The 27,563-nt window shown below is 39.8% G+C and overlaps 2 protein-coding genes across 4 annotated transcripts in view; one reads left to right on the top strand and one right to left on the bottom strand.

Moving 5' to 3' along the window:
* Positions 1-21,935, top strand: part of LOC122541945 (broad substrate specificity ATP-binding cassette transporter ABCG2-like) — a 28,169-nt gene extending 6,234 nt beyond the window's left edge. The window contains exons 4-15 of the mRNA XM_087982361.1: positions 720-875; positions 2,133-2,290; positions 3,617-3,768; positions 7,531-7,617; positions 7,864-8,048; positions 12,597-12,748; positions 13,802-13,891; positions 14,864-14,988; positions 15,599-15,753; positions 15,848-15,937; positions 16,478-16,530; positions 17,903-21,935. Of these exons, the coding sequence (XP_087838487.1) occupies positions 720-875; positions 2,133-2,290; positions 3,617-3,768; positions 7,531-7,617; positions 7,864-8,048; positions 12,597-12,748; positions 13,802-13,891; positions 14,864-14,988; positions 15,599-15,753; positions 15,848-15,937; positions 16,478-16,530; positions 17,903-18,044 (1,545 nt within the window). The 3' untranslated portion in view covers positions 18,045-21,935. The remainder of the gene's footprint in view (positions 1-719; positions 876-2,132; positions 2,291-3,616; positions 3,769-7,530; positions 7,618-7,863; positions 8,049-12,596; positions 12,749-13,801; positions 13,892-14,863; positions 14,989-15,598; positions 15,754-15,847; positions 15,938-16,477; positions 16,531-17,902) is intronic.
* A 2,626-nt stretch (positions 21,936-24,561) lies between these two features.
* Positions 24,562-27,563, bottom strand: part of LOC122541943 (ubiquitin carboxyl-terminal hydrolase 54) — a 135,640-nt gene continuing 132,638 nt past the window's right edge. For 2 of the 3 annotated variants that reach the window (XM_043679225.2, XM_043679226.2), the window contains exon 22: positions 24,562-27,260. In XM_043679225.2, coding sequence (XP_043535160.1) covers positions 26,515-27,260 — 746 coding nt within the window. In that variant the 3' untranslated portion in view covers positions 24,562-26,514. The remainder of the gene's footprint in view (positions 27,261-27,563) is intronic. The other variant, XM_043679229.2, reaches the window with a different exon arrangement.

The raw sequence follows: 27,563 nt of genomic DNA, 5'->3' as shown, positions 1-27,563 counted from the left end.
TTTTTTCACTCGAGCATCGGAGGTTGAGAGGTGACCTTTCCCAAGTTTATAAAATAATGAGGAGTATAGATAGAATTAATGGTCGTTGTCTTTTCTCTAGGATGGGGGATTTCACGTCTGGAGGCACCTTTCTAAGGGAAAATGTTTTACACAGAGGATGGTTTGCGTGCGGAATAAACTTTCTGAAGAAGTGATGGATGTGGGTACAATTACAATGTTTAAAAGAGATCTGGATAAGTACATGAATAGGAAAGGTTTGGAGGGATATGGGCCAGGAGCAGGCAGTTGGGACTAGTTTAGTTTGAGATTACGTTCGGTATGGACTGGTTGGACCAAAGGGTTTGTTTCTGTGCTGTTTATCTCTATGGCAGAAATCTCAGGGTAATCTTTGTCAACAGAGTGTCGGTGTTCTGCAAAGTCTGTGCTTCATTTCCCCAATTTCCATTTGTGTTTCTGATTTTCTATATATGCAGTTCTTTGGTTTTCCTGCTATCAGGAAGTTTGTGCTCAAGGAATAGATACCTGGAGATTTCAGGAGCAAAACCCTCGAATAATTTAAAGAGCAGTTGGATACTTTAATAATGGCAGAAAGGACAGGGGAGCTGAGAATGACCTTATTTAACCAAGACAATCTTGTAAATTAAGAGGATATTCCGATTTTAAAAAATAGACATGCAGTTTTTGAGTATCTTAAAAATGACAACTTTCTTCAATCTCAGGATGATATTCTGATGGGAACGCTGACTGTAAGGGAAAATCTGGAGTTTTCAGCCAATCTTCGGCTGTCTCGAAGAAAGTATACATTTGAAGAGAAGCAAGAGAAAGTGAACAAAGTCATTCGTGAACTTGGCTTACAAGACTGTGCCAATACCAAGGTAGTTTTTATTTGGAGCAGAACGCGTAGGTAGCGGATATTCAGCCCGAGCTATATCCACGATCATCACCAGCATCTTCCTACAATATTTCAGCTCCACACTTTGACTCTAATCACCATGTCTGAAGAAGAGTCATATCAGACTCTTTCCTCATGGACACTGCCAGATCTGCTGAGTTTCTCTTTTCTGTTTTTGTTTCAGATTTCCAGCGTCTGCAGTATTTCACTTTTATTGCACATCCTTCTATTCCTTTCTCTCTATGTCTTTATTCAGCTTTTCTGTAATTATACCAGTACTACTTACCACAGTTATTTCACTTGAGAGTGAGTTCTACTTTTTTAACTAATCCTAGAACAAGTTATTGGTTTTGGTGAATCTGTAATTTGGTCCCTTTCAGTTACTCATTTTCCATTGGCTAGTATTGCAATCCCGATAGTTTTATTTCTGTTAATGGATTGATTCTTTAATCTGCTTCCTAACTCTTACCAACAGTAGTCAGTCCGACCAACACCGGTTCCCAGGCTCAGCGCAGACTGACTATTCCTCTGTTTCTACTAAGGTGAATGTGGAGGGTCTTTTGTACAACAGAGAATCAATCTGCTCTCCTGACAGAGGCTTAAATCCCATTTTATAACACAGAATCAATTGCTTTGTTTCATTGTTTTAAGAATTAACTGCAAATTACTTTATATTTGAATATAGTGCAGTCATTAAGCCTGTTTTACAGAGGTGCTGCATTTGATTATGTGCTGCTGTTATTTGCTGTTCCCTCTTCTGGTTTTTTTTGCAGTGATGGGTACTTACGATACTATTAGATTACTTCAAGGTCACTGGTTGATGTTGAATGTAAGCAGGTCTACAGGGTTGGGTTACTGTGGAAAGTTGCCAGAAGAGTAAGAGAGGGATGGGAATTGTAGTGGCTGAGGGTTAGAAATAGGATGGAGGTAAATTAAGAGGAATGGTCAGAGCATTCACTTGAATGTGAGCAATACACCTTGCACAGAGTTGAAGTCTGTACCAACTCGCTGCATCTTTACACATGGCCTGAGTTGACAGACTGAGCTAACAGAATCAAGGCCACATTCACTGAGGTAACTGGAGTACAGGTATCATTTCTACCAGTATTAAGTTGGGAGGACATTTAGATTCATCCGGGGTAGTTACAGATTGTAAGATCAATCATAGGGCTAATAGTGTTGGTAATGGGAGTTGAGTCTATCTTTGGTATTTTGAGCTAATAATACATTGCTTTGCCAGATTGGTACAGAATTCATCCGAGGAATATCCGGAGGAGAGCGGAAACGATGCAGCATTGGCATGGAGTTAATCACTTCGCCCTCCCTCCTCTTCCTGGATGAGCCAACCACAGGCCTCGATGCAAATACAGCTGGTTCCATCATGCAGCTGCTTCATGGGTATGTCGTCATGTGACCTTCAACAAATAGGGAAGGAATTCATTCTGTAATGTTTTTGCATTGTACTCCCCTTATGCATGTGAAAAGTGAGTTTAAATTGGCTTGGACCATTCTCAGATAGGAAGTAGGGATTGCTTTCTGCTCTGAACATATCAAGTGACTGATTTTTATTTTTAATTATTGCAAATCCCTTCAATGCATTCTATTCGACATATTCTATTCACTCTTTGTTTTTATGATTCACTTTCAGTCAAAGGCAATCATTTCACTTTGCCCTCCCTATAAAATACAATGGACCTGAATTCCTGCTGACATCACATTGAATTTACCAATTAATGTCCAAAAGTAACATCTTCAATCTAATTGTGGAGTTATACATGTGCCTTAAAGTTTGTCCAAATCACTTTACGGTGATATCAGGAAAATAAATCAATTTCTTCCCCAGAGTGAAGGCTATTGGATGTATTTTGAAGGACCTTTTATAGAATGATAAAACGTTAATAACTTTATCTGATAGCAATCACATATTCTTGGAGTTTTTAACTCTTGCGTTATAATATTCAAAATGCTTGTAGTAACCAAAACATCTTTATTGTGTCCAATAACGCTTACATTATAGTTTCTTAATGGAATTAAAAGTGGAACTACTGCTTATGTTTACTATGATGGATATAACAAAACTGCATTGCTTTATAAGCTCTGAATGACTCTGAGTAAATATGGACATAAGCAATGATCAGAACTTAAAGATGTTTCCAATTACATTTCGACAACCTGCAATTCCCTGACCAGGTGGATGTGGAAAGGATGTTTCCTCTTACTGGAGAGGGCGTCACTATTTAAAAACCAGGGGGTCATCATTTGAAACAGATGAGGTGAATCTGTTTCTTCTCAGAGTGAGTCATTGGAACTTCACCCTGAAAAGGTGGAGGAGTATTTTTCAGGCAGAGATACTTAGATCCTTGTTAAACAAGGGATTGAGAAATTATCAAGGATTAATGGGAATGTGGATTTGAAGTTACAATCAGATAAACCATGATCTTATTGAGGGGCTGGATGGCCCATTCCTGCCCTTTGTTAGTATGTCCACATCCAAGGATCATATTGATGGGATCAACAATATCCCATTAGTCCCTTTCCCTCTTCCATCTGGTTTTTATTATTATCACATTGAAATGTGACCATGAGGATTTGGACATGTAAAACGATGGGTTGGATAGTTCCGTTCCATTGTTGCGCTTCTCTTAATTTTCAATGTCCTTGTCTTCTAAATCAACCAAACCATTAAATGACTGAGACTGATAGAAACTGATTTTGTAATTTTAGATTGACCAGACAAGGGAAGACCATAATATTCTCAATCCACCAGCCTCGGTATTCTATCTATAAACTGCTGGATTATATAACGTTGATGAACAAAGGAGACATTGTATATCAAGGTCCGGGTGCAGAAACCATTGACTACTTTAAAGAGCTTGGTAAGGGAATTCCACATAATGTTAGCCTTTAATATATTTGGGTGGATTAAGACTAATCTGGAGAAGTATGTTTCCATTTCTTTGTAACTAAATTATTGTTTGAGAACTCACAGGTCAGTCAGTGTTTCTCTTTCTTCCTGTGTTATCCTTTTACTTACTGAAAGCATGGTTACTGGGCAGGTGGCATGTATATCTGTGAAGGGACATTGTGCTAGATTTTCTTAACAGTGCCAATTTCATGCAGCATGGTGTAGGACTGTCAGAGGGTAGCAAACAATGTTCCCAGTTTCACATCAGTCAGGAGTGTTATGGACCAGACCAAGCAATCTGCAAATATATCAAGGAGATAGCCTTCACCCTGACTTTTAACTTATTTAACGGTAAACGTAAGGTGCTGCTTTCCAGATGTGATTCAATTGGTCACACTAATCAGCTTTAAGCAAAACAAACTTTATTCTTACACTACAGTTAAAATACAAACAGAAGATGAATTGGTATAACGCTATTGGAAAACCTAACAGGACAATAGATTATTTATCTGCTAAACAGCAACTGTTCCAATATAGTTACATCCCATGAACACACCCTTGGCAAAGGCAAAGTCAATAAAACAGATTGCCTCACACGTGATTCTGGCAGCAGAGAGAGAACACAAGCTTTTAGCTAACAGAGAGATGTCATAGAGTCATAGAGATGTACAGGATGGAAACGGACCCTTCGGTCCAACTTGTCCATGCTGACCAGATATCCCAACCCAATCTATTCCACCCGCCAGCACCCGGCCCATATCTGTCCAAACCCTTCCTATTCATATACCCATCCAAATGCCTCTTAAATGTTGCAATTGTACCAGCCTCCACCACTTCCTCTGGCAGCTCATTCCATACATGTACCACCTTCTGCATAAAAACATTGCCCTGAAGATGGGCGGCACGGTGGCACAGTTGGGCGGCACGGTGGCACAGTGGTTAGCACTGCTGCCTCGCAGCGCCAGAGACCCGGGTTCAATTCCCACCTCAGGCGACTGACTGTGTGGAGTTTGCACATTCTCCCCGTGTCTGCGTGGGTTTCCTCCGGGTGCTCCGGTTTCCTCCCACAGTCCAAAGATGTGCAGGTCAGGTGAATTGGCCATGCTAAATTGCCCGTAGTGTTAGGTAAGGGGTAAATGTAGGGGTATGGGTGGGTTACGCTTCGGCGGGTCGGTGTGGACTTGTTGGGCCGAAGGGCCTGTTTCCACACTGTAAAGTAATCTAATCTAGTCTCTTTTATATCTTTCCCCTCTCACTTTAAACCTATGCCCTCTAGTTCTGGACTCCCCGACACCAGGGAAAAAACTTCGTATATTTAGCTGATTCATGCCCCTCATAATTTTGAAAACCTCTATAAGGTCACCCCTCAGCCTCCAACGCTCCAGGGAAAACAGCTCCAGCCTGTTCAGCCTCCCCCTGTAGCTCAAATCCTCCAACTCTAGCCAACTTCAAAACCCCATCAACTGTTGAAAGCTAAACTAAAACCTTGGTGGGAGCCTGACTCCACCCATTCATGCTGTTTCTATTGTTCCAACTTATATCTAAAAAAACCCCAAAGCCTCACAAGCTACTGGAACAGGCCACCCAGCTCCTCTGACTCAATCCCTCTTCAGAAAATGCTCCTCTTAAAGCCATAGTGTCATCATAGTTGCCGTATTCTGAAACTCAAAGGTTGAGAATCCTAAACAGTCACTTTGACAGGTGCTATCAAAGTGTCAGCACATAAAGTGAGTGTGAAGGTACTGAGAGGGTAAGCTGCCAGGTGGTTAAGGGATAGATACCAGGTGGGCACCAAGAGAATATGGAGCTGAGTGGGTAAGGGTTATGGTGGCAGGGGATCAGGTGCCAACTGGGTTGGGTGCCAAGTGAATTGAATGGCAGGTAAGTGTTACCTATTCAGTCCAAGGGGACAGGTTGTCAAGGCGGGCAGGTATGTGATGGAATTTCTAGGGTAGGTATTAGTGGGCGAAAGGTACCAGATGCATGGGAGGGGGTGGAGTACTGCGTGGTGATGACAAGAGAAGGTCCAAACTGGTGCCAGGGAAGACAAGCTTGTGTCCAGATGCAGGGGAGGGCAGGTGCTGGGTCCTGGGGCATCAGAGACTGGTACTGGGTCTGGAGGGAGTGAGGGAGTGATAGGTTCAGATGGAAGGCGAGCTGTGGACTCTCACGGGGCTGGATCCTGAAGGGATGTTGAGTCTGGGTCTGGGGTGTAAGAGGTCTGTGAAATTTGGGGTGTGTGAGATGATTTGGGAGTGAGTTAAATAGTTACTCAGAAGTTAGACTAAGTATTTAATCATCTAACATTTCTTGCCTAACTATTTACTTAACTGCTGTGGAACCAACTGAATTCTGCGATTTAAATAGTTGTTTTTGGAGGATTCCAGATATAGGGAAGTTACTCATCAGCATCTCCAAATTGTAAGGAATTTGTTTGGGAATTGTTACATCAGGGATTCCACAATGTCCCTGTATGTAATTGTCACCTGCAGAAACTATAATCTGTCCAGCAAAAAATCTGGGCCATTAAATCCAATTTCTTGTTTCGGACAAGGGCAATACATTAGAGGTAGCAGAGAGGAGAAATAGGGAGGATGGCTTTCACCCAAGGGGTAATGGAAATCTGAAACTCACTGTCAAAAATGTTTGTAAGATTTAAACAATATTTAGATAGTCACTTGAATTGCCATAGCCTCCAGGGTTATGTGTCAAAAGTTAGAAAATGGGATTAGTAAAGTCAAAACAACAACAAAATACTGGAGAAATTCAGCAGGTCTGGCAGCATCTGCGGAGGGTACTGGTGAAGTGTCACTGGACCTGAAATGTTAAGTCTCTCCACAGATGCTGCCAGACCCGCTGAATTCTGTTTCAGACTTCCAGCATCTGCAGTTCTTCATTTACTTTAGTGAAGTCAAATCTTTGTTAATTGGTGCAGACACAATGAGCTGAGTGGCCTCTTTCTGTCCTATAAAAAACATCTATGAGTTTAAAAGGGTAGTTCTGCAAATGTGACTTAAATAAATGCAGAATTGTTTGTGGCATTAGCCATATTAGAGTGAATCTATTTCAGATCTTTCTGAATAATTAATTTAGCAACCTTGAAATATGATATAGAAATCAGAATAGTGCCTGCGTTATCCAATAGCCTAAATACCACTGCAGTCCATTGATTCTCATAACAAATCATCCTTAGACCTGAGCAGATTCACTTACTGCTAAATGAGGATTTCGGGTTGCGATACTTAATACATTTCATTAAATAAGTGAAAGGCAGCAACCGATCACTTAAAGTGGTCAGCAGCCTGACTACCTATTCTAGGAGACCAGCACCAAGCTCCCCAAATAGAACCAAAGCAAAAATCTCGAGGTAAAAACTGGTTTTCATAAAATGGACTTGAGCCCCATCTCTATAAAATAATTATCTATCAATTCACTTTTCACCCTATCACAGATTTTCTCTTTTGTTCCCACCCCACCCCTTTCCTTGCTTGTACTTCCCCTGTTTAAAACCTTTGACGCCTGTTAATTTTTTAAAAGTTCTTAATGAAAGGTTATTGACTTTAATCATTAATGCTGTTTTTTGCTCCAGGTGCTGTTGAGCATTTCCAATATTTTCTGTTATTTTGTTTTAGATTTTCAGTACTTGCAGAGTCTTGCTTCTGTACTGATACTCATATTGGCTTTCCAGTCTGTACTGTTGCTGTATTAATATTGGTAAATTGTTCATCCATAGGGTATCAATGTGAGCCTTACAACAACCCCTCTGATTTCTTCTTGGATGTTATTAGTGAAGCATCATGCCTTGAAACTCCAAGTCCAGGTATCATCAATGATCAGACTTTATTAATGATTGTCTTTCAGTTGCATTGTAGGTTTGGGGACACTGGTGTAGTGTGCAGTGGTAATGTCACGGGACAAGTAATCTAGAGCTCAAGGCTGACGTTCTGTGGGCACAAGTTCCAATCTTAAAAGAAATCGAAGGCAGTCAGTGTATGGAAGTTCTGTTGTCATTGTTACCAATAGTGCAGTCACTGTAATATCTAAATATCTTTCTTTTTTATTAAAGAGGTTGTGGTCACTTCTCAGCAAGCCATAGATCCCAGCTCAGAAAAGAATATCTTGACCCAACATTTTCAACAGTCTAAGTATTATGACCAAATCAATAATGAACTCAAGTCCTTATCTGTGCCAAATGTCTCAAAGTTTTCAATGCAAATAAAACGTTTATACGCAACTCCTTTCTGGTATCAGGTAGGTACAAATGTCTTTGTGTTTTTCTTGATAAGGGTAATCATTAAATTCAACAGGTAATAGCTAACATTCAAGTCCAAATGTATTGGAGACATTGTTGATAGGATTTCTCTTGCGCACTGTGTGTCACAGCCAACATGTCACTGCAGTACAGCGGCGCAGTGGTGACAACTGCTCTCTACATTATTTTTTTTTGGTGGAGGACTTTGTTGTCAAAGGTAGAGCTAGCCCAGCTATCTGGTGTTGATATCCATCGTAAATGGCCTCCTTCAGGGAGAGGTGGCTGCTAAACTATGGGATGTGCTCACTATTTTATAGAATTGCTCCTTCAACAGGTAAGGAAGGAGAAATATTTGTCTGACCAGAATTGAACTGAGATTTGTTTTGGCAATGTTCAAGTACAGGCGAAGTATTTTCAATGCAGAATGGAAGAGTTTAAGAGTAGCTTGAAAATTTTGTACAGTGGGCAATAACACTACAGTCATCCCCAACCACTGCTTGTGTATATTTAAGGTGGTCAGTTCAGTTCTGAGATGGAGGTGACAGGTGACTGAGTATTATGGACCAGGCCAGAGCACCACCCCCCCCCCCCCCCCCCCCCCCCCACCCCACCACCCAACTTCCCTGCAAAGCATGTAAAGAAAGTAGCCCAGACCCTACCTTTGCTAGTTGTTTTAAGCAGGTGTACTATGGATATTCCAGGAGGGATGCAACGTTCAAACCACTTCATTTTACACAAGACTGAATTGATTTACAAGATTACCGAATGAAACACAAACAACAGAAAACAGAATGCCGAATAACTTAACCTCTCCGAAAACCCAACAGATCATCCCAACTTAATGATGCTGTTGCAAGTACTTGCAACAATCCCATAAATATCCCTTGGTACAAAAGATAAAATCAAACACAGGGTCTTACGGGAGAGAGTACCAGCCTGGAGCTGCTCCTTTGAGTCCAGCAGCGTTTTCACAGTACTGTTAAAAACCAAACCAAACTAAACCAGAGAAAAGCTGAGCTGGGAGAACCGGTCACTCACCTTTAATTGCACAAGTACTTTTTCTTTAATTTGAAAGCCCTCTGCTTGAGGCAGTATCTGTTAGCTATTATCAAATTAGCCCTAAAACCCTTCAATCCCCAGACTTTTCAGAGGCTGTGTAGTTTACGACTTCTCTTAAAAAAAACCCAAGGACAACATAATCTTGTTAAAGGAGCAGCTTTGTCACATGAGGTCAAAGAGCTTTCCATCTAGGTAGTACTTAATATTTGTATTAATCAATGTTTTCAGATATATTTTATCCTATGTCTTATGATCTTTTGTATAGCCACTGTCAGGTGGATGATACACTGCATGGGGGCTTTACCCACCAGCCTGTTTGTCATTGGTTTGGATTTTGAAGGCAGTTGTTTCATTTCTCCTTCAGGACTGTTAATGTGATGTCAGCATGAAGCAACTGTAACTTTGTGGTAAAAGTTTCTCAGACATCCAGATCTTTGAAACAAAATCCACAGTGTCCTGTGATGATTGAGTCAGATGCTCTGATCAAATCAATGAATACAATGAAGAGTTCCAGGTGTTGGTCTTGACATGTTTTCTTTGAAGTTTTCTTCAATCAACAACCAAACAAACATTAATGCCCCTCTTGAAGTCAACGCTGCAAACACCTGCAAAATCAACTTTGATTTACCTGGATAGCCAAGGACCCACTTCCTCAACTCTCCAGAAAACCAGCATTCAGGGAGAGGACAATGAAAGTGCTTCAAAGTCTCTCTTGTTGAGGCATTGGCCTTAGCGATTACTACCAATTGTTCATAATGGCAACAACTGGCCCATCAAGGTGCATCCCATTTTGAAACATAATGTTCAACTGACAAAATACAACAGAGAAGATAAGGGAAGGAACCAGTTTCTGTTCTCTGGATCTGACTATGGGTCAATAATTGGCTTGTTCAGTGCCAAGATATTCCATCACAGAAATCTGTGACCCTGAGTATATATCCTCCTCAAAACGAAGGATTGCCAATGACAACATGTAACAGATATTTGGAGAAGTACTTAGTTCAACCTGTGCTGCTCAAACTGATTATTGTACATTTATAATGTTTGTGATTACTTGATTCAATCTAGATTACCTACAGTGTGGTAGTAGGACCTTCAGCCCAACCAGTCCACACCCACCCTCCGAAGAGTAACTCGACCAGACCCATTTCCCTCTGACTAATGCATGGCCAATTCACCTGACCTGCACATCTTTGGACTGTGGGAGGAAATCGGAGCACCTGGAGGAAACCCATGCAGACACAGGAGAATGTGTAAACTCCACACAGTCAGTCACCTGAGGCTGGAATCGAACCTGGGACCCTGGAGCTGTGAGGCAGCAGTGCTAACCACTGAGCCAATGTGTCACCCCAAATAAAGTCATCATCTAAAGTCAGTTAATTCCCCAAAGCTGCACAAACTAGTTTTTACCTTCACTTAGGCACTAGCCTGAGATTAACATCGACAATAACCATTACACCAGCAATTACATTTCAAAGTATTTTATTGCCTGTAAAGTACTTCGGGGATATTTCAGTGTTATAAAAGTCTCATAGAAAAACAAGTCTTGTCTTTTTCTGAGGAGTTAGTGGTTTTATGGGAGAGTTGTTAGCTATAGCCATGACTACTGTGAGAAGATTAGAATTCATGGTTTTGTGACAACTCCAATTCAGAAATTGAGATGAACTTTATTACCATTAGAATGTGGAATTCATCATAACAGAGAATGGTTGAGCATAACTGCGTTTCAGGGTCAGTTGGCTAAGCATGAGGGAGAAATGAAAGGAGTTTGGATAAAGTAATGTGGGTGGAGGCTTGTGTGAATCATAAGCACCAACAGATATCAGCTGTTTCTGTGCTGAAGTATTGCTTATAACTGGATGCTGGGCTGAGATTGATATCGAGGAGTTTCCTGTTCACTCATTGACTTGTAGCAGTAACTGCGATTTCCAGTTTAATTGTGGAAATCAGCTCACCCTCCCTTTCAACCTAGAGATTGAAGATGGGTGACAGAGAAATTTCTATCTGTCACTCCCTATCTTTCTGAGGCACAGAGAGTGAGCAGTGCTCTCTCGGGACCAGTGTGAAATGCTCTGTTATAGTTTAAAATCTGAGACCAGGGATTTGCAGTCAAGAGTTGAGCCAGTTCTACAAGAACTGAGATGGTGGTGTAGTGGTCATGTCACTGGATTAATAATCCAAACTAATGTTGCAAAGACATGGGGTCAAATATTACAAGGGTGGCTGATGGAAATTAAAATAGATTGAAAAATCTGCAATTTAAAGCTAGTCTCAGTACAGGTGCCATGAAACAATAACTAATTCTTTTTTAAAAAACCATCTGATTAATTTAGGTCCTTTTTAGGGAAGGAAATCTGTCATTCTCACCTGGTCTGGCCTGAACTTGGCTCTGAAATGGCTGAGCAATTATCCACTTCCAAGGCAGTCAGGGCCAGACAACAAAAAAAAGTTGTGTTTTTATTCACCTGAGGAAGGAGCAGCGCTCCGAAAACTTGTGATTTCACATAAATCTGTTGGACTATAATCTGGGGTCGAAAGTGTGGTGCTGGAAAAGCACAGCAGGTCAGGAAGCATCTGAGGAGTAGGAAAATCGACGTTTCGGGCAAAAGCCCTTCCTATGGAATTCTATGGAAGGACTTTTGCCCAAAACATCGATTTTCCTGCTCCTCAGATGCTGCCTGACCTGCTGTGCTTTACCAGCACCACACTCTCGACTCTAATCTGCAGTCCACACTTTCACCTATAATCTGGTGTTGTATGACTTCTGACTTTATCCACCCCAGTCGAACACTGACACTTGTGTTTTTATTGATCTTCATAGAGGAGGAGCATGGAAATTGATTGTTGTCAATGTTAAAATTACATACTGATCATTCACATATATGTAAATAAACTAATGATCTTCAGAGAATATTTCCTCCCCCAGCTATGTGAAAAAGTTCACCTGACAGGGTTCAGCAAGGGTTTTCTATTACAGTCTGTGAAGTGTGCTAACTAATTTCAATGTTTATATGTATTTAACAATCTATTAGTGCAATCCAGGTAGTAGGAACCAAGAGAACCATTTATGGGAGTGATCAATGTATGACACCAAGGAGAATATTAATTGCAAACTAACGTGATAAACAGGATTATTATTTATACAAAAATAAAACTGAAGAACTGCAGATGCTGAAAATTAAAAACAAATTGCTGCAGAAATTTAGCAGGTCTGGCAACATTGTAGAGAAAGAAAACAAAGCGAATCTTTTGGGCTCAGGGACCATTCTTCAGAATTTGTTGAGAACAAATGCTGAAAAATGTGATGCTGGAAAAACACAGCATGCCAGGCAGCATCCGAGGAGCAGGAGAATCGACGTTTCGGGCATGAGCCCTTCTGCAGGAATCAAATGCTGCTGAGTTTCTCCAGCAGTTTCTGTTTGTCATTGCTTGTACATTTTCTTGTTAAATTTAGTCACAGCATGCATTATTTCTTCTCATACTTTCAGCTATACATCATGTGTAACAGAACCATGAAAAACCTTTGCAGAAATCCTCAGACCTCAGTGGTTCAAGTGTTCATGATGATAACCTTTGGAATCTTGAATGGGCTGATATATTATCAAATACCAGACACAATGCCAGAGGCTTTGCAGAACAGGTGGGAAAATCCAGGAAGCACTGTTGCCAGAAGTTATCACGTGTTTAGCATTCAATATTATGAATTGTGGACTTTCTGATTGAGAAGCATTTTGGTATTTTAATTCTCTGTTCAACTCTATTCAGTTTTCATGTGTTGTATACCTATAGCTCAATGGATAAAACATTCCAGAGCAGTTATTTTTTAGTCTTCCCCTCCACACCCACTCAGTGTAAGATGACATTGACTGTGTGTGGGATTCAATCTTGTCTTTTGGAAACTGTCTATTCATTGCTCTGAGTTTCCTCTTAGTGAGTGAGTGAGTTAGAGATCATGAACTCAGCAGATAGTAGAGGTTCAAGATGGACTCATTGGGCTGAATGGCCGTATATTGAACCATATTAACTCTGGGACCCCAGGTAGTGAACTGTAAGTGCAAAACAATGTTGTGAAGGAGATGGGCTGTGACTTAAATGTCCAGTTAATTACTTTTTGAGTCAGTTGTCAGCTGTCACAGTGACTCCACCATTCCATATTTACAACCTTTCCCAATGACAGAAGTGCAGCCAAGATCCAAATGGACCATAAATATGAAACTGTGACACTACAAAAACAAAATCCTGTCACTGTTGTAAGTCTGGGATTAAGAAAGGGGAAGAGTAGGAGGTCAGAGGAAGAATCTGTTATTCATGGAGAAGATACCTGGTCAAAGATGGAGGTGGGAAGAGGTGCAGGGGTGAAGATGATAGAAATCTCAACAACATAATGAGTTGAAAATTCATTGAGGTGGAGGTTGTAAAGGAATGAAGATGGGGCATTGCCAAAAGATCGATTGTCCAGGGTCAGAGAGGGGGAAGTCTGGAGGGGATAGTGAAACCATAACAAGGAGGAGATTGAAAGAAGGGATGGAGTCAGAGGAAAGTGAACAAAGCAGAAAAGGGACTTTAGTGTCTATTGTCCCAGCAACAGTTTATTGTACTGATGTGATGTACTGCACTTGGTGTATACATTTACAGAAACTTCTCTATCAAAATGCTACCTGCTCCTAACTCTCTTGTACAATTTTGATTTCAGAATTGGCGCATTCTTCTTCTTGATAATCAATCAGGTTTTTGGCAATCTTTCAGCTGTGGAAATCTTCATACAAGAAAAGGCACTCTTTTTGTAAGCAGCTAAGTGTTTTGATTTTGAATATTTAACACATGAATTAAATGGGTTGGGGGTGGTTACTGATTTAGAGTCTGCACCAACCTGTAAGAACCACCTGACCTTCAACATAGTCCCATTGACCAGCACTTGGCCCATAGCCTTGAATGTGCCAAGTGCTCATCCAGGTACTTTTTCAAGGATATGAGGCAACTATCTCTACCATCCTCCCATGCAACACATTCCAGACCATCACCATCCTCTGGGTAAAAAGGTATTTCCTCACATTCACCCCTTAAACCTTACTTTGAACTCACATCCCCTTGTAACTGACCTTTCAACTAAGAGGAGGAGCTGCTCCTTATCCATTCTGTCCAAGCCCCTCAATAACCTGTACACCTCAATCAGATTGCCCCGCAGTCGTCTCTGCCCCAATGAAAATCACCTGAGCCTCTGGCCAATCTTTCCTCATAACTTATATGTTCCATCTCAGGCAATATCCTTGTGAATTTCCTCCGCACCCCCTCCAGTGCAATCACATCCCTGCCTCCTCAGGTCAGGATGTAAGTCTTACATCACATGGGCATGTGACTACTTAAAAAGAATAAACTAATGACAAACCACCTGGAGTCTGAAAGGACACTGGCAAATGAACAGCTGAGAAATAACACCACTGCTCACCTTTCATATCACAGCACCATCACCGAGACTGGCTTCTTCTGTTTGTATTGTCCAATGATCTCACCATTCATTGAATCAAATTCATGCCTAGGAGATTGCGCACAATGTTAAGTATATAGAGGAAAGCGGTGAAATCACTACGTATCAAGGCAGAGTGTCAGAGGGCACAAGGGAGACAACTAGTACTCTGTGAACCCCACTTATGAAAATCCTTCTCTTAATTATTTTAGCATTCAATTTCAACCACATCTTTCTCATAACCTGAGATATCAGTAATGTAGAAGTTTTTCATTCTAATTCTTTCACAAGACATGAAAAGGCAAGTGGCTATTATCGCACCTCAGTTTACTTCCTGTCCAAGATCCTGGCCGACGTGATTCCCAATCGCATTGTGCCTGTTCTCGCCTTTGCAGCTGTCGCCTATTTTATGATGGGTAAGTGCTTTAGTAACTTCTGCATGTCATCAAAATAAGTGGTAGCCATGATGTGGAGGTGCTGGTGTTGGACTGGTGTGGACAAAGTCAGAAATCATATGACACCATGGTTATAGTCTAACAGGTTTATTTGAAATCACAAGCTTTCGGAGTGCTGCTCCTTTACCAGGTAATGTCACCTGATGAAGGAGCAACACTCTGAAAGCTTGTGATTTCAAATAAACCTGTTGGACTATAACCTCGTGTCGTATGATTTCTGACTTCATGAAAATAAGTTATAATGAATGTGCCTCAACATAACCATTAGACAGACAAACTTTATCACTTAGTGAAAAAGCACAAAAACAATTAGATTGTATCCTCACTTTTTAAAATATGGAATCAATATTTGAGTGGATTACACATATTACAGGAAGAATATTATAATATACCAAAACACTTTACAAATAATTGAATCATTCTGAAGTGGAGTCACTGTTATATAGATAAATAGAGTGTCCATTTTATACACAAGGCAACAAAGACAGCAAATGAATGAATGACTAGACAATAGTTTGTCATTAATATTGTCCTATGTATTTTCAACCCGAGTGCAATGTCTCCAATACAGGACTGAAACAAGAAGCTGCATCTTTTTTCTTGTTCTGCTTGACTCTCAGCCTCACCAGTTTGTCAGCGGTGAGTTTGGCTTTCTTTGTGAGTGCAAGTGTCAATACCTTTGCACTCGCCAATGCCCTGATCGCCATCCCATACGTCTTCATGATGGTAGGAGACTGCGATTGCTCTATTTTATTATACCTTACAATGGCTCCTGGTACCCATTGCAAAGCTCTGAAGAATGCTCCATTTGCGTTTGTAGGTTTTTGGTGGATTTCTGGTGAACTTAAACAGAATGTTGCAGTGGCTTTCATGGTTGAAGTGGATCAGTATATTCCGTTATGGACTGAACGTAAGATAAGCTTCTTCTAAAAACAACTTTAGAATGGGTACAATCTAGATCTAGATACTATAAAGACATTACGTTGGGTAATAGCATTGTTTGTGGGAACAGTAATGTACGGAACTGTCGCGTGGTAAAATGGGGTGTTTTTTCCTTGATTCTGCAAAGCAAGTTACAAATCTCAGTTCCAGAAGGCTCCAAATGGAGGATAAGTATTTTTTCGGAGGCATTCTGAGGTAGCCTGAGTGATTCATCATTAGCTCTGTGCACAAATCACCTTTAAAATCAATATCAAAACAAGGATTAATTAAAGACTGAAAACATTGAGGCCTGTTGGGATTGACTTACCAACCAAACAACACCCTTTTCTCATGCAATTTAATTGTTGCTCCTTTTTGAAGTTTGGCAATTTTGGATCTGTATCCAAAAGTTAAAGATAAAAAGCTTTGGTAATACTTCTATTTTTCTTCAGCAATAATCAAAATATCAACACCCATCACTTTTGGTTTGGACGAACAGTAAAATTTAATTCTGCCCATCTTTCCACAGGCACTCATGATCAATGAACTAAAGGGACAGATATTTTATATTAACACAACAAAGTAAGTGCATTTATTTTTATCAGAAGTAAAGTTTCTTTACTGTTTAAACAATCAATCACTGTGTTACCCAATATGCTAGCCAATTGAGAACTCCGTTGTGGCAAATGCATTTCTGATGCGAATAGAAAATGAACAATACATGCTATTGTTTGGAACGCAATCTTAATAATCATATTCACTTGGCATGATGTGTGAATATTTGGACTCTGAATGAAGGTAGATCCTCAAGAAAATGATGATGTTTACATACTGATTTTATTACACATGTCCATAAAGGATTTCTCCTCTCAAATAATACAAGCCTGGACTGAATGGTCTACTCCTGTTCCTAAATCCTTATGGGAGTTAAAATGGAATTGAGAGCACAACAATGTTCTTAATGAAAGATGGAGCAGGCTCAAAGGACCAAATAGCATACTCCTGCACCTAAGTCCTACGCTCCTATTTGGCCAAGATTATACTGCCATGAGGTTAACCTGGTGTTAATTTCTATTAGATACCACTGTTTGATCAAATGGTTTCAAATTCGCTTCAGTTACAAATATGGCATAGCTTACCAAGACTTGTTCCATCAGAAAATGTGAACAGCACAATTACAGGAGACTTGACAATTTCTCCCATTGTAACTTCTTCAAGGCTTTGCATTCACCCCAACATCATTACCATGAGCCACCTGCACTTGTTGTTATCCTTTTCAGCTACACATCTTTAACATAATATGCGTTGACACTGGAATATTATGCTGTGCTGACCATAGAATGAGATAAATGAAAGGCACTCTGGTTGAAAGGAAACTTGGTTACATTCAATGGAGATGATACCCAAGGGAGTGATTGTAGTTGGTTTTAGATTAGATTCCCTACACTATGGAAACAGGCCCTTTGGCCCAACAAGTCCACACTGACCCCCCCCAAAGAGTAACCCACCCAGACCCATTTCTCCACCTTCTATTTACCCCTAACTAATGCACCTGACACTATGGGCAATTTTGCACGGCCATTTTTACCTGACCTGCACATCTTTGGATTGTTGGAGGAAATCGGAGCACCCGGAGGAAACCCACACAGACACAGGGAGAATGTGTAGACTACACACAGACAGTCGCCCAAGATGGAAATTGAACCTGAGTCCCTGGTGCTGTGAGGCAGCAGTGCTAACCACTGAGCCACTGTGCCAACAATATAGGAAATTAATCCAATATAACAGATAATCCTAAAATTCAAAAAAAATTCAGTGAGGACACCAATTTCATCTCAGATATGTATGTTATTGGGATATTGTCATTTGGAACACGTACTGATTTGGTCAATTTCTTGCAAGGAACAACAATGTTTGACTGATGAGTCTCTTTCCCTCTACTATTTATTTTTAGAGTTCCTGGAGAAATGTACATGATTGAGCAAGGTATTGACTTCAGCACCTGGGGCTTCTGGCAAAATGAAGTTGCACTTCTGTGTATAATGGCAATATTCTTGTTTCTAGCTTTAATCCAACTTATAAGAGTTAACAAGTAGAAGATTGTTACGTTCTTGAAGAATATTTGGCTGTCTCTCTGGTTTACTTCATATTCTCACTACTCTGAGAAAACACATCATCAGCCAGTCATCTTACCATTTGAGAAATAACTTCACTCCAAACTTACTTTAATGCAAATGCTAACCGCTACTTAATTTTTCCCAATGCAAATGGCTACCCATGATAGGCGATCATGTTTTCAGGGGATGGCAACAACTGCATGTATTTTGCAGCATTTTGATTGATTTGTTACATTGACTCAATTTAAATTTGACAGTATAGCCACAACAGAATTAAGCCAATTCTATGTTGTAGCAATGTGCGCAGTCTCAAACTACCTTGGTTGCCCACTCTATTTGATCTAACTCAAAGCAGTGCAAGGCAAGTAACTTACAATCATAAAGAGCAAACTTGTCTCATTAACCCTTTTCTGAATATCAACAATTTAACCAGTGGTCGGGTAGCCTTCCAAATGTCAACATGTGGAGCTGCTGCTTTCACTGAGAACCATCATATAACCCTATACAATCAGCTTGATTTGCCCCAAAGTACGCAATCACACTTGCTCTATCACAGAGACATTATAGACAAAAATGTTTTGGAATACCATAAGCATTAATTTCATAAACAATACAATTTCTTCTTTGAAAAAAAAACATTCTTGGACATTGACAAAAGTGAAGACCCCCACCCCCACCCAGTGACGATGTATAAATGATGGCGAACGTTGTTTTCAGAGATTGCTTTTAATCAAAAGGCAGTAGATCACTGGGTCACTTTGGTGAAGACCAAGAGTCAATTGGGGACATTCATTAAACTTTATAATTTGTCATGGTGAGATCAGTTTCCATAAATTGTAGGTTGTTCAACCATTCATTTTCATATTTTTAATTGGCATGACTTACTACTTAATAAACATCAGTTGAGTGGGAGGAGTAATCAGTGCCAAATGCAGGAATTCAGTTTCATGACACTGGAACTGAAGGCAGTGTATATTACATTTTTGACAATATTTCACAAAAACAAAGCCCTTTACAGGTATCAGAACATAAAGCTGACATTTATTGTGCAGTGTAAAACCACAGGAACAAGAATTCGCTGCATTCTGTTTAGCTAATGTCCATTTGACACAATGAAAGTTGCCTCCTCCTGATCCAAAAGCAATTGCTTGATGTTGGAAATCAGCAATGAGGCCAGAAAATGGTGGAAATACTCAGTAAGTTAGGCAGCATCTGAGGAGGGTGTAACAGTGGAAAGTTTCAGGTTTGTGAGTGGCTCTGTTGATTTTAGTTTCAATCTCACAGATGTTTCATGATTTAAAATATTTGGCCGAAGGCAAACCAGGTGTTCTGCTGAAACAGAAACCTGTAACATTAACTATGCTTCCCTCTACAGAGATCATTTTGATTTTTATTTCTTCTATCGTAATTTTGAACTGGAAAACATGGGCAAAAAACAGTCCACAATAAATGTCAACAAAGCTGGAGACTGGCAGTCATTACAAACAAATGAATAAGGGTCAATGACAGTAGCCTCAGGTTTTAAAAATGTGTGGATTGAGAGAGAAGGGGAATAGAAGGAAGTGTGAGATTCCAGTCTTGAGGTTCCTAGAAGAAATTAGGGAAGTAGATTCAGAGTCATGGGTGTTAACAACAGCTGAGAAAAAAAATTGTTACCATGACCGAACTTGTAAATGGGTGAGAGTCTCCATCACTAAGCATACAAAACTATGCCTGCCTTTAAACATAAGGTCCTCTTGTTTTGGTCGAAATGTATCGTATGTAAATATTTGCATTTATAGAGCACCTTTCACAACCTCAGGGCTTCTATTAAAGTGCTCACTTTGAGCAAAATACTTTTGAATATGGATATGATTATAAGTTAGGAACCAATTGTGCATTACAAACTCTCACAAGCAGCAATGTGAAAATAACCAGTTCATATGACTTTACTGATGCTGTTTGGTGGCTAAATATTGGCTTGGACAGGGAAAAAGTCCAAAATATTATCGCTCATTGATAGCATGGAAACTGAAAACATTGGCAACTATTATAGATAATATTACACAACAAACCATTGACTCAAAAAACAGGACTAACAACTACTTGGTTTAACATAGGTAAGGCAAGCAATTTAATTTCACTTAATTCAGATAAAAATCACAAAATGCAAACTCTTCAAACACCAATCAGTAGTTTGCATAGTAAGGCAAAAGTGAGGACTGCAGATGCTAGAGATTAGAGTCAAGATTAGAGTGGTGCTGGAAATGAAATTCCTGATGAAGGTTTCCTGCCCGAAACGTTGATTTTCCTGCTCCTCGGATGCTCCCTGACCTGCTGTGCTTTTCCAGCACCATTCTAAGTTTGCATAGTAAGCCTAACTGATTCAGTTACCTTCATCAATGATGCAGGCACTGATATTTCCATCTGTGACTGCTTGTAACTTATTACAAGAGACATGCTCAACATATTTGCCCTTACTGTTTGCTTATGTGAGAAATCCTGATCAGAAGCAATCCATGTATGTTCTTTTCCCTAAAAGGTTAATTCTTTTGCAGGTGAAAAGTTCGGGTAAATGTTCATTAAGAAGTCTACTTCAGCCTGTAGGAACTATTTCAATTGGCAGCTGAGTAATTGAGTGTTGTTACAATAACCATATGTAAAATTAGAAAATTTTGGATTTGACTTCTAAATGAAGTCTTTTCATATAATTATGAGCATGTTTCAATTCAAGAGCATCTTTTCTCTATGGTTGCATTATTGTTTTGAATTAGTATGGTATTCCTGTTATGGAGAGGATGATGTTCCTACAGTAAGCTGATTAATGTTTTTCGCAAGATTGGTGAACAAAAATTAATTTTTGCCATTTCACTTTTTACAATGGTATAAAAAGATATTTTTCAAAAATAGTACACCCTGTTTTCATCTCATTTTTTGGGTGGAGTTCCATTTGACTCATGTGGTCTAAAAGCCAGCATAGGCCCAAAGATGTAGTAAAATTAGGCCATTCAGCCCATCGAGTCTGCTCCACCATTCAGTCATGGCTGATATGCTTCCGAAGCCCATTCTCCTGCCTTCTCCCAGTATCCCTTGATCCCCTTACCAATCAAGAACCTGCCTGTCTCTGTCTTAAATACATTCAATGACTTGGCCTGCACAATCTTCTGCTGAAATGAATTCCACAGATACCCCACCTTCTGGTTGAAGAAATTCCTCCTCATCTCAGTTCTAAAGGGTCATCCCTTCATTCTGAGGGTGTGCTATCGGGTCCTTGTCTCTCTTACTCAGAGAAACATCTTCTCCACATCTACTCTATCCAGGCCTCTCAGTATTCTGGACGTTTCAATCAGATTCTCCCCTCATCCTTCTAAATGCGGTCGAATAGACCCAAAATCCTTAACCGCTCCTCATATGATAAGCCCTTCGTCCTCGATCATTCTTATAAACCTCCTCTGGACCTTCACCAACACCAGCCCGTTCTTCCTGAGATACTGGGCACAAAACTGCTCACAATATATAGTGGCTTTTCAACGAGTCTTAAGAAAGGGAATTAGGGAGATATCCTTTCAGGAAAGCTCAATGACTGAAGTTTACTTCCATATTGTGGAATAAGTCAACAAACAAATATTTAAATAATTTCACTGATTAAAAAAGTTGCCAAAGCCCAAAGTCCACAAAAGTCATCGGGAGGGCATTTCTTAGATTCAATTGCCTGTTGACAGATTAGCCTCAGACATCTAGGCCAAATGTAATGCTTGACTTGGCTGTCCTGTATGATGATATGGAGCTGAAGGTCAGAGCCATGTTAAAATATTATTTAAATAAAACATTTTATCAAGCAGCAAGCAGTGCAACTTGAAAGAAACTAGAGGGCATAGGTTTACGGTGAGAGGGGAAAGATATAAAAGAGACCTAAGGGGCAACTTTTTTACGCAGAGGGTGGTACGTGTATGGAATGAGCTGCCAGAGGATGTGATGGAGGCTGGTACAATTGCAACATTTAAAAGGCATCTGGATGGGTATATGAATAGGAAAGGTTTGGAGAGATATGGGCCGGGTGCTGGCAGGTGGGACTAGATTGGGTTGGGATATCTGGTCAGCATGGACAGGTTGGACCGAAGGGTCTGTTTCCATGTTGTACATCTCTGACCCAAGTGACCTGTAGCTCTCGAAAGAAAGGTTGAGACAAAGGCATCAAGCAGTCTGCTCAAAGCCAATAAAACAGCTTGTGAGGCCTTTTTTTAAAAAAAAGTTGTAACAATAGAAGCAACCTGAGTGGGTGGGGTCAAACTCCCACAGAACCAGGATTTTTAGTTTTAGCTTTCAGCAGTTGCTGGAGTCTTGAAGCTGGATATGGAAGCTCTTATTCCTCTCTCTGTTATAGCTAAACGCTGCTGCTAGAATTGCATGTGAGACGATCTATTTTACTGAATGTGCCTTTTTGCCGACAGTGTATTTATGGGATATTACTATATTAGCACAGTTAATATATATTAACTATTACTAATTATTTTGTTAAGCATTCCAAAAGAGTCATAGAGATGTACAGCACGGAAACAGACCCTTCAGTCCAACTCGTTCATACCAACCAGATATCCCAATCTAATCTGGTCCCATTTGCCAGCACTTGGCGGATATCCCTCTAAACCCTTCCTATTCATATACCCATCCAGATGCCTTTTAAATTTGCAATTGAACCACCCTCCACCACTTCCTCTGGCAGCTCATTCCATACACACACCACTCTCTACATGAAAACATTGCCCTTTAGGTCTCTTTTATATCTTTCCCCTCTCACCTAAACCTGTGCCCTCTAGATCTGGACTCCCCGACTGTCTATTTACCTTATCCATGCCCCTCATGTTTTTATAAACCTTTATAAGGTCACCCCTCAGGCTTCAACACAGTTAAACCAGTTCATTTATTTTATTCTGTATTTTAACTGTAGTATAAATAAAAGATGTTTCACTCAAACTTGAGTAGTTTGATTACTCTGAGGAGAAAGTGAAGTCTGCAGATGCTGGAGATCAGAGCTGAAAATGTGTTGCTGGAAAAGCGCAGCAGGTCAGGCAGCATCCAGGGAACAGGAGAATCGACGTTTCGGGCATAAGCCCTTCTTCAGGAATTCCTGAAGAAGGGCTTATGCCCGAAACGTCGATTCTCCTGTAGTTTGATTACTCAAATTGCAACTGGAACACAACGCTTCACATTTACCTTCAAAATAAGAAAAAGTTAGGGTTGAGGCTATCTTCTTAACATATTTTGAAGAGATCTAAAATAACACCGACTGCTCACTTCACCCTTGCCTTACTTCCTCTCTGTGTTTTATTTCTACACAGATATGAAGTGTAGTTTATGAGGTCAAAGCTGTGGAAAACTTTTCCATTGGCATTTATGATATTGATAACCCAGTAAACATAGATTATAAAGGGAGAAAGGAAGCATTAAACACCGTCACTCTATCACCTTAATTTCATTGTCCTGTTAGTTCCTGCAATGTGAAAGGTGGGGGGGCACAAAGCAATAGCAGCAGCATGGAGGAGAGTAAACATCAGTACAACTGTGGTTTCTCCTCAGGCGCATTTTGGAAATGTTTTACACATATCTTCCCAAACACCTCGACCCACTGCTGTGCACAGTTCAATGACCAGCTTTGGCAGAACGTCTTGATTTGTAATTTGGTGATGCATCAAATCACCCCGCCCTGCACTCCGTAGTATTCTGATTATAACCATAATGAGCAGTCTGGAACTCTGATCTGTGGTCCAAACATTGCAATAACAGAGGAGCACTGCACTATGTTCCTCACATTTATGCCTTTATTTAAAATAATAAATTATTTCAAATAATAAAAAGAGAAGTAAATTTCTCTCATCTAGCTGTGCAAATGATTCAAAATGCTGTTGATTTGTTAAAATTTGCTTTGCTTATCAGAATATGCTACTTTTTTTTCTTCCTGTCATCAATTATAAACTGTTTACCATTAGAGACCAATCCTCTGACTTTTTGAATACTCCAAGCTGACATCTCAATACAATGGAGAGGGAGTGTTGTGTTGAGGGAGGTGCTGGATGTAAAGCCAAAGACCTGTCTATTGCTCAGACACTCAGAAAACATCCTACCACACCACAGAAAGAACAAGGGAATTCTCTCAATATTCTGGCTGACAATAAGAACTCAACAAGAACAAATTAACCTGGCACTTACTTTGTACTGTTCTTGGAACCTCCAAAATTAGTTGTCATGTTGCCTTCCAAAACAGTGATGACTATACTTCATAAGTAATAAGTAATTAATTAGCCATGAAGATTTGAAGAGTGTTTTAAAAATGTAAGACCTTATTTTATTTCATCATCTGTGCAGCTCAGTTACTCAGGGAAAATACGTCAGTCAGAGTTTGAAGGAACAAATTACCGGCTGAATTTCCAATTCTCTCAATTTCCCAAGCAGAAGAGATCTATCAATTTTTGTCTGAAATGTTTTGCTCATCATCAGAGTCAGACCAACAACAGCCCAGTTATTAGCACATTTGGATACTTTATTGCAAAAATATGAGTTGCATTTTCTAGCACTGCAATAGATACAGAAATTTTCCAATTCACATTTCATTTGCTGTAAAAGCTGTACACATTTTAACAGAAATACATTAGCAAGAATATCAAGCTTTTACTAAGCAGACAAGTATGAAATTACAGTACAAATCTGTAAACAGTTTTCTACAATAAAATCTCAACCTACATTTGTACACCTATAATTTATCATCAAGAAATCTTATAGGATATACACAATGGTGTGAAAAGCCTGGTGCTCAATGCAGAACCTCTCAATACTCATTCACCAGCTGCATAATCAACATAATGAAGCTGCAGATATTACAACAGCATTTAACTGGTGACATTTCCCATGGATCTTTAGCAGTCTGGCAAGTCAAGATGAATTTTAGACTACCACAAACAAAAATCAGAATCATACACATTATAAAAATAACAGATCAGAAGAAGGAAATTAAAGGCAAAGTTCAGAACTTGTGTGCCCACAGCTGAAGCTTTCCTCTGGACCAACTCCTCAAAATGTCACTGTCTGTTTGCCCTGTAACATCCTTCTAACTATTCAATGTTTAGACATCAAAAATAATTTTTCTCCATTTGTCACACTATCACACTTATACCCAGTGACCAGGTACATGCTTACTTCTTCAACTATTCTATTTTAACCTGCATCCTTCATTTATTTTTTACAGCAGCTTTTCATCTCCATTGGCCCTCAGTGAAACAGTATATTTACACTGCCTCTCACATCAGACCTACTATCAAAAGATAGTTTTAATTACGTATACACATATGGGACGGTCAGTAAAGTGTCAAGGTGTCTTCCACTTGGACAGTCATAATAGACATGTTTTAGCTCAATTATGTGCACTATAGAAAAACTAATTACTCACAGGTGGTAAGTACAAGCACTACCTCAAACTGCAACCAAGTTAAGACAATCATATCAATCCTACATTGTAAGCTGAATCATTGTGTAACGTTGGTCTTTTAACCTCTTCCAAGATCAAAAATGGACAAAGGAAAGTCTCTGCATGTGAAGCTGGCGATAATTTCCCATGCAATTACTCCACTTCATTAAAGTTATTAATGGGCTCCAGAGGCAGATCAGCCAAGACACTAGTTACAGAAGCTCCACGGACCTATGCAATTCCTCTCCTCACTCTTTTAGTGGAAGCACTAACCTTCTTGAATTAAATGGCTGAACACTTCAGCTAAAATAGAAAAGAGAGCAATTACAGCAGAACATATTAAATATCCATAAGCTAGGATCCTGCTACATATATTTAAAGTCACTTTAGTAACTTTTGACATGCTGCAATCATCAAGTCTCAAAAAGAATTTGTATTATTGGTTAAAATACAATATTATAGTGACCCCAGTTCTTCTTTTCATTGATAGCAATTCAACTTGATTTGGAATGAATTCAATGGGTTATTAAATTGTCTTTTTATGACAATGACATCAGAACATGTCCATTGCAAATTGACATGTAAACCACAATGTCATTTAGATCATTATACTGTACTACAAAGCATTGCATATTTTCTGTGAAAAGATTCAAATTAATAAAGTGGCTAGGACTCTGATACAGCAAAAATCAATTCTGTATACCCAAAGGACAGCAGTGCAGCTTTTAGATCCAGCATCAAAACTCTCAACACAATTTCTAACTGGTAACAGAAACAAAGTCAGGTTTTATAATTTAATGACATTCAACCTTTAGCCTTCATCAATTTTCACTTATGCTAATTTAAATGCACACTATAGATTTTCAACGTTACAGTTGATAAGTGATCTGTTTTACAGTGTTAACCTACTCAGTTAGTGGCTGTACCAGTGTTTAGCGTAAGATTCAGCCTACTTTAAGATAAATTGCTTCTGAGACGGCCACTGATTTTGGCTGACCGTAATCACAAAGGTCAATGTCGAGGTTTAAACCGCCCCATGTAAGCACTACAGTTCCGGCAATAAACCATGGTTGTGCTGATGACTACCTGCTGGCATAAAGCGCACTGACGCCCTCTGGTGCCCACATGTGGAGTGGCCTGTTGAGTCACTGATCGACCAGCAGGTGGCCGCCTTGAATATGCATCAGTACTACTGATCCTTGCAGTAGTATGTAGAGCCAAATGCATTCTCTCAGCGGGCTGAGGATGGGTATAGCTTGTTTTCCTCCAGTCTTCATCCGGGGGAACATCAAGGCGAACTGGACCTGGAGTACTGGAGTGTGAAGACTTGTTATAAAAGGATTTTTGAATATCTAAGGTCTTTGTCATGTTACTGTTTTTTGGAAGAGTATTTTGGACAGTACCATGTGCAGGTCTGTAATGCACAGGAAAATGATTAGAACAACCATGATTCTCAGGCACCTCAGTCCGAGTCTGGTGCAGATGTCTGCTTGTTGTTATACTGGATGGATGTCTGCAAAGTTGCTCCACTTTTCTCTTGTCTGGCAGGACAGCTTGGTTGTTGTTAGCCAGTCTCTGCTGAATGTCATTCTTATTCTCAACATACATTTGACCTTTTCTGATGGGTCTCTGTCCTTTGGTCCAATTCTTCTGAAAGCGTGGCAGTGTACCATAATTCACTGCAACACTCTGGTAGTTCTCATGGTTGAGAGCTTCACCCCGGTCAAACACAGCCAGAAATTTTTCGATGTTCTCATCTGTTTTCACAAGAAACGGACAAAGTTAAGCTCATAGAATTACTGGAAACTACTAGATCAGTGACAAAACTGCATTACCTATACATTCAAAATTATAGCACAAGAATTTTCCAAAATGTTCCCAATCATCCACTGTAAATTTGGTAGAAACCTTAGTAAAATTACTATGTTGACAGATCATAAGAGCCTTCACAGAAATTTAATCTACAACTACTACTGGTAGCCTGGGAGCGAATGAGCAAGAAGACACCACTTTTTACACATACAGATTTTGTTTCAAGTCAAGAAATATATTTTGATCAA

This window comes from Chiloscyllium plagiosum, unplaced genomic scaffold (assembly GCF_037043375.1).
Source record: "Chiloscyllium plagiosum isolate Xiang-an unplaced genomic scaffold, Cpla_swu_hap1 HiC_scaffold_43, whole genome shotgun sequence".
NCBI classification, from domain to species: Eukaryota; Metazoa; Chordata; class Chondrichthyes; order Orectolobiformes; family Hemiscylliidae; genus Chiloscyllium; species Chiloscyllium plagiosum.
Note: the sequence above shows the minus strand (reverse complement) of the source record. Positions and strands in the feature narration are given on the sequence as shown.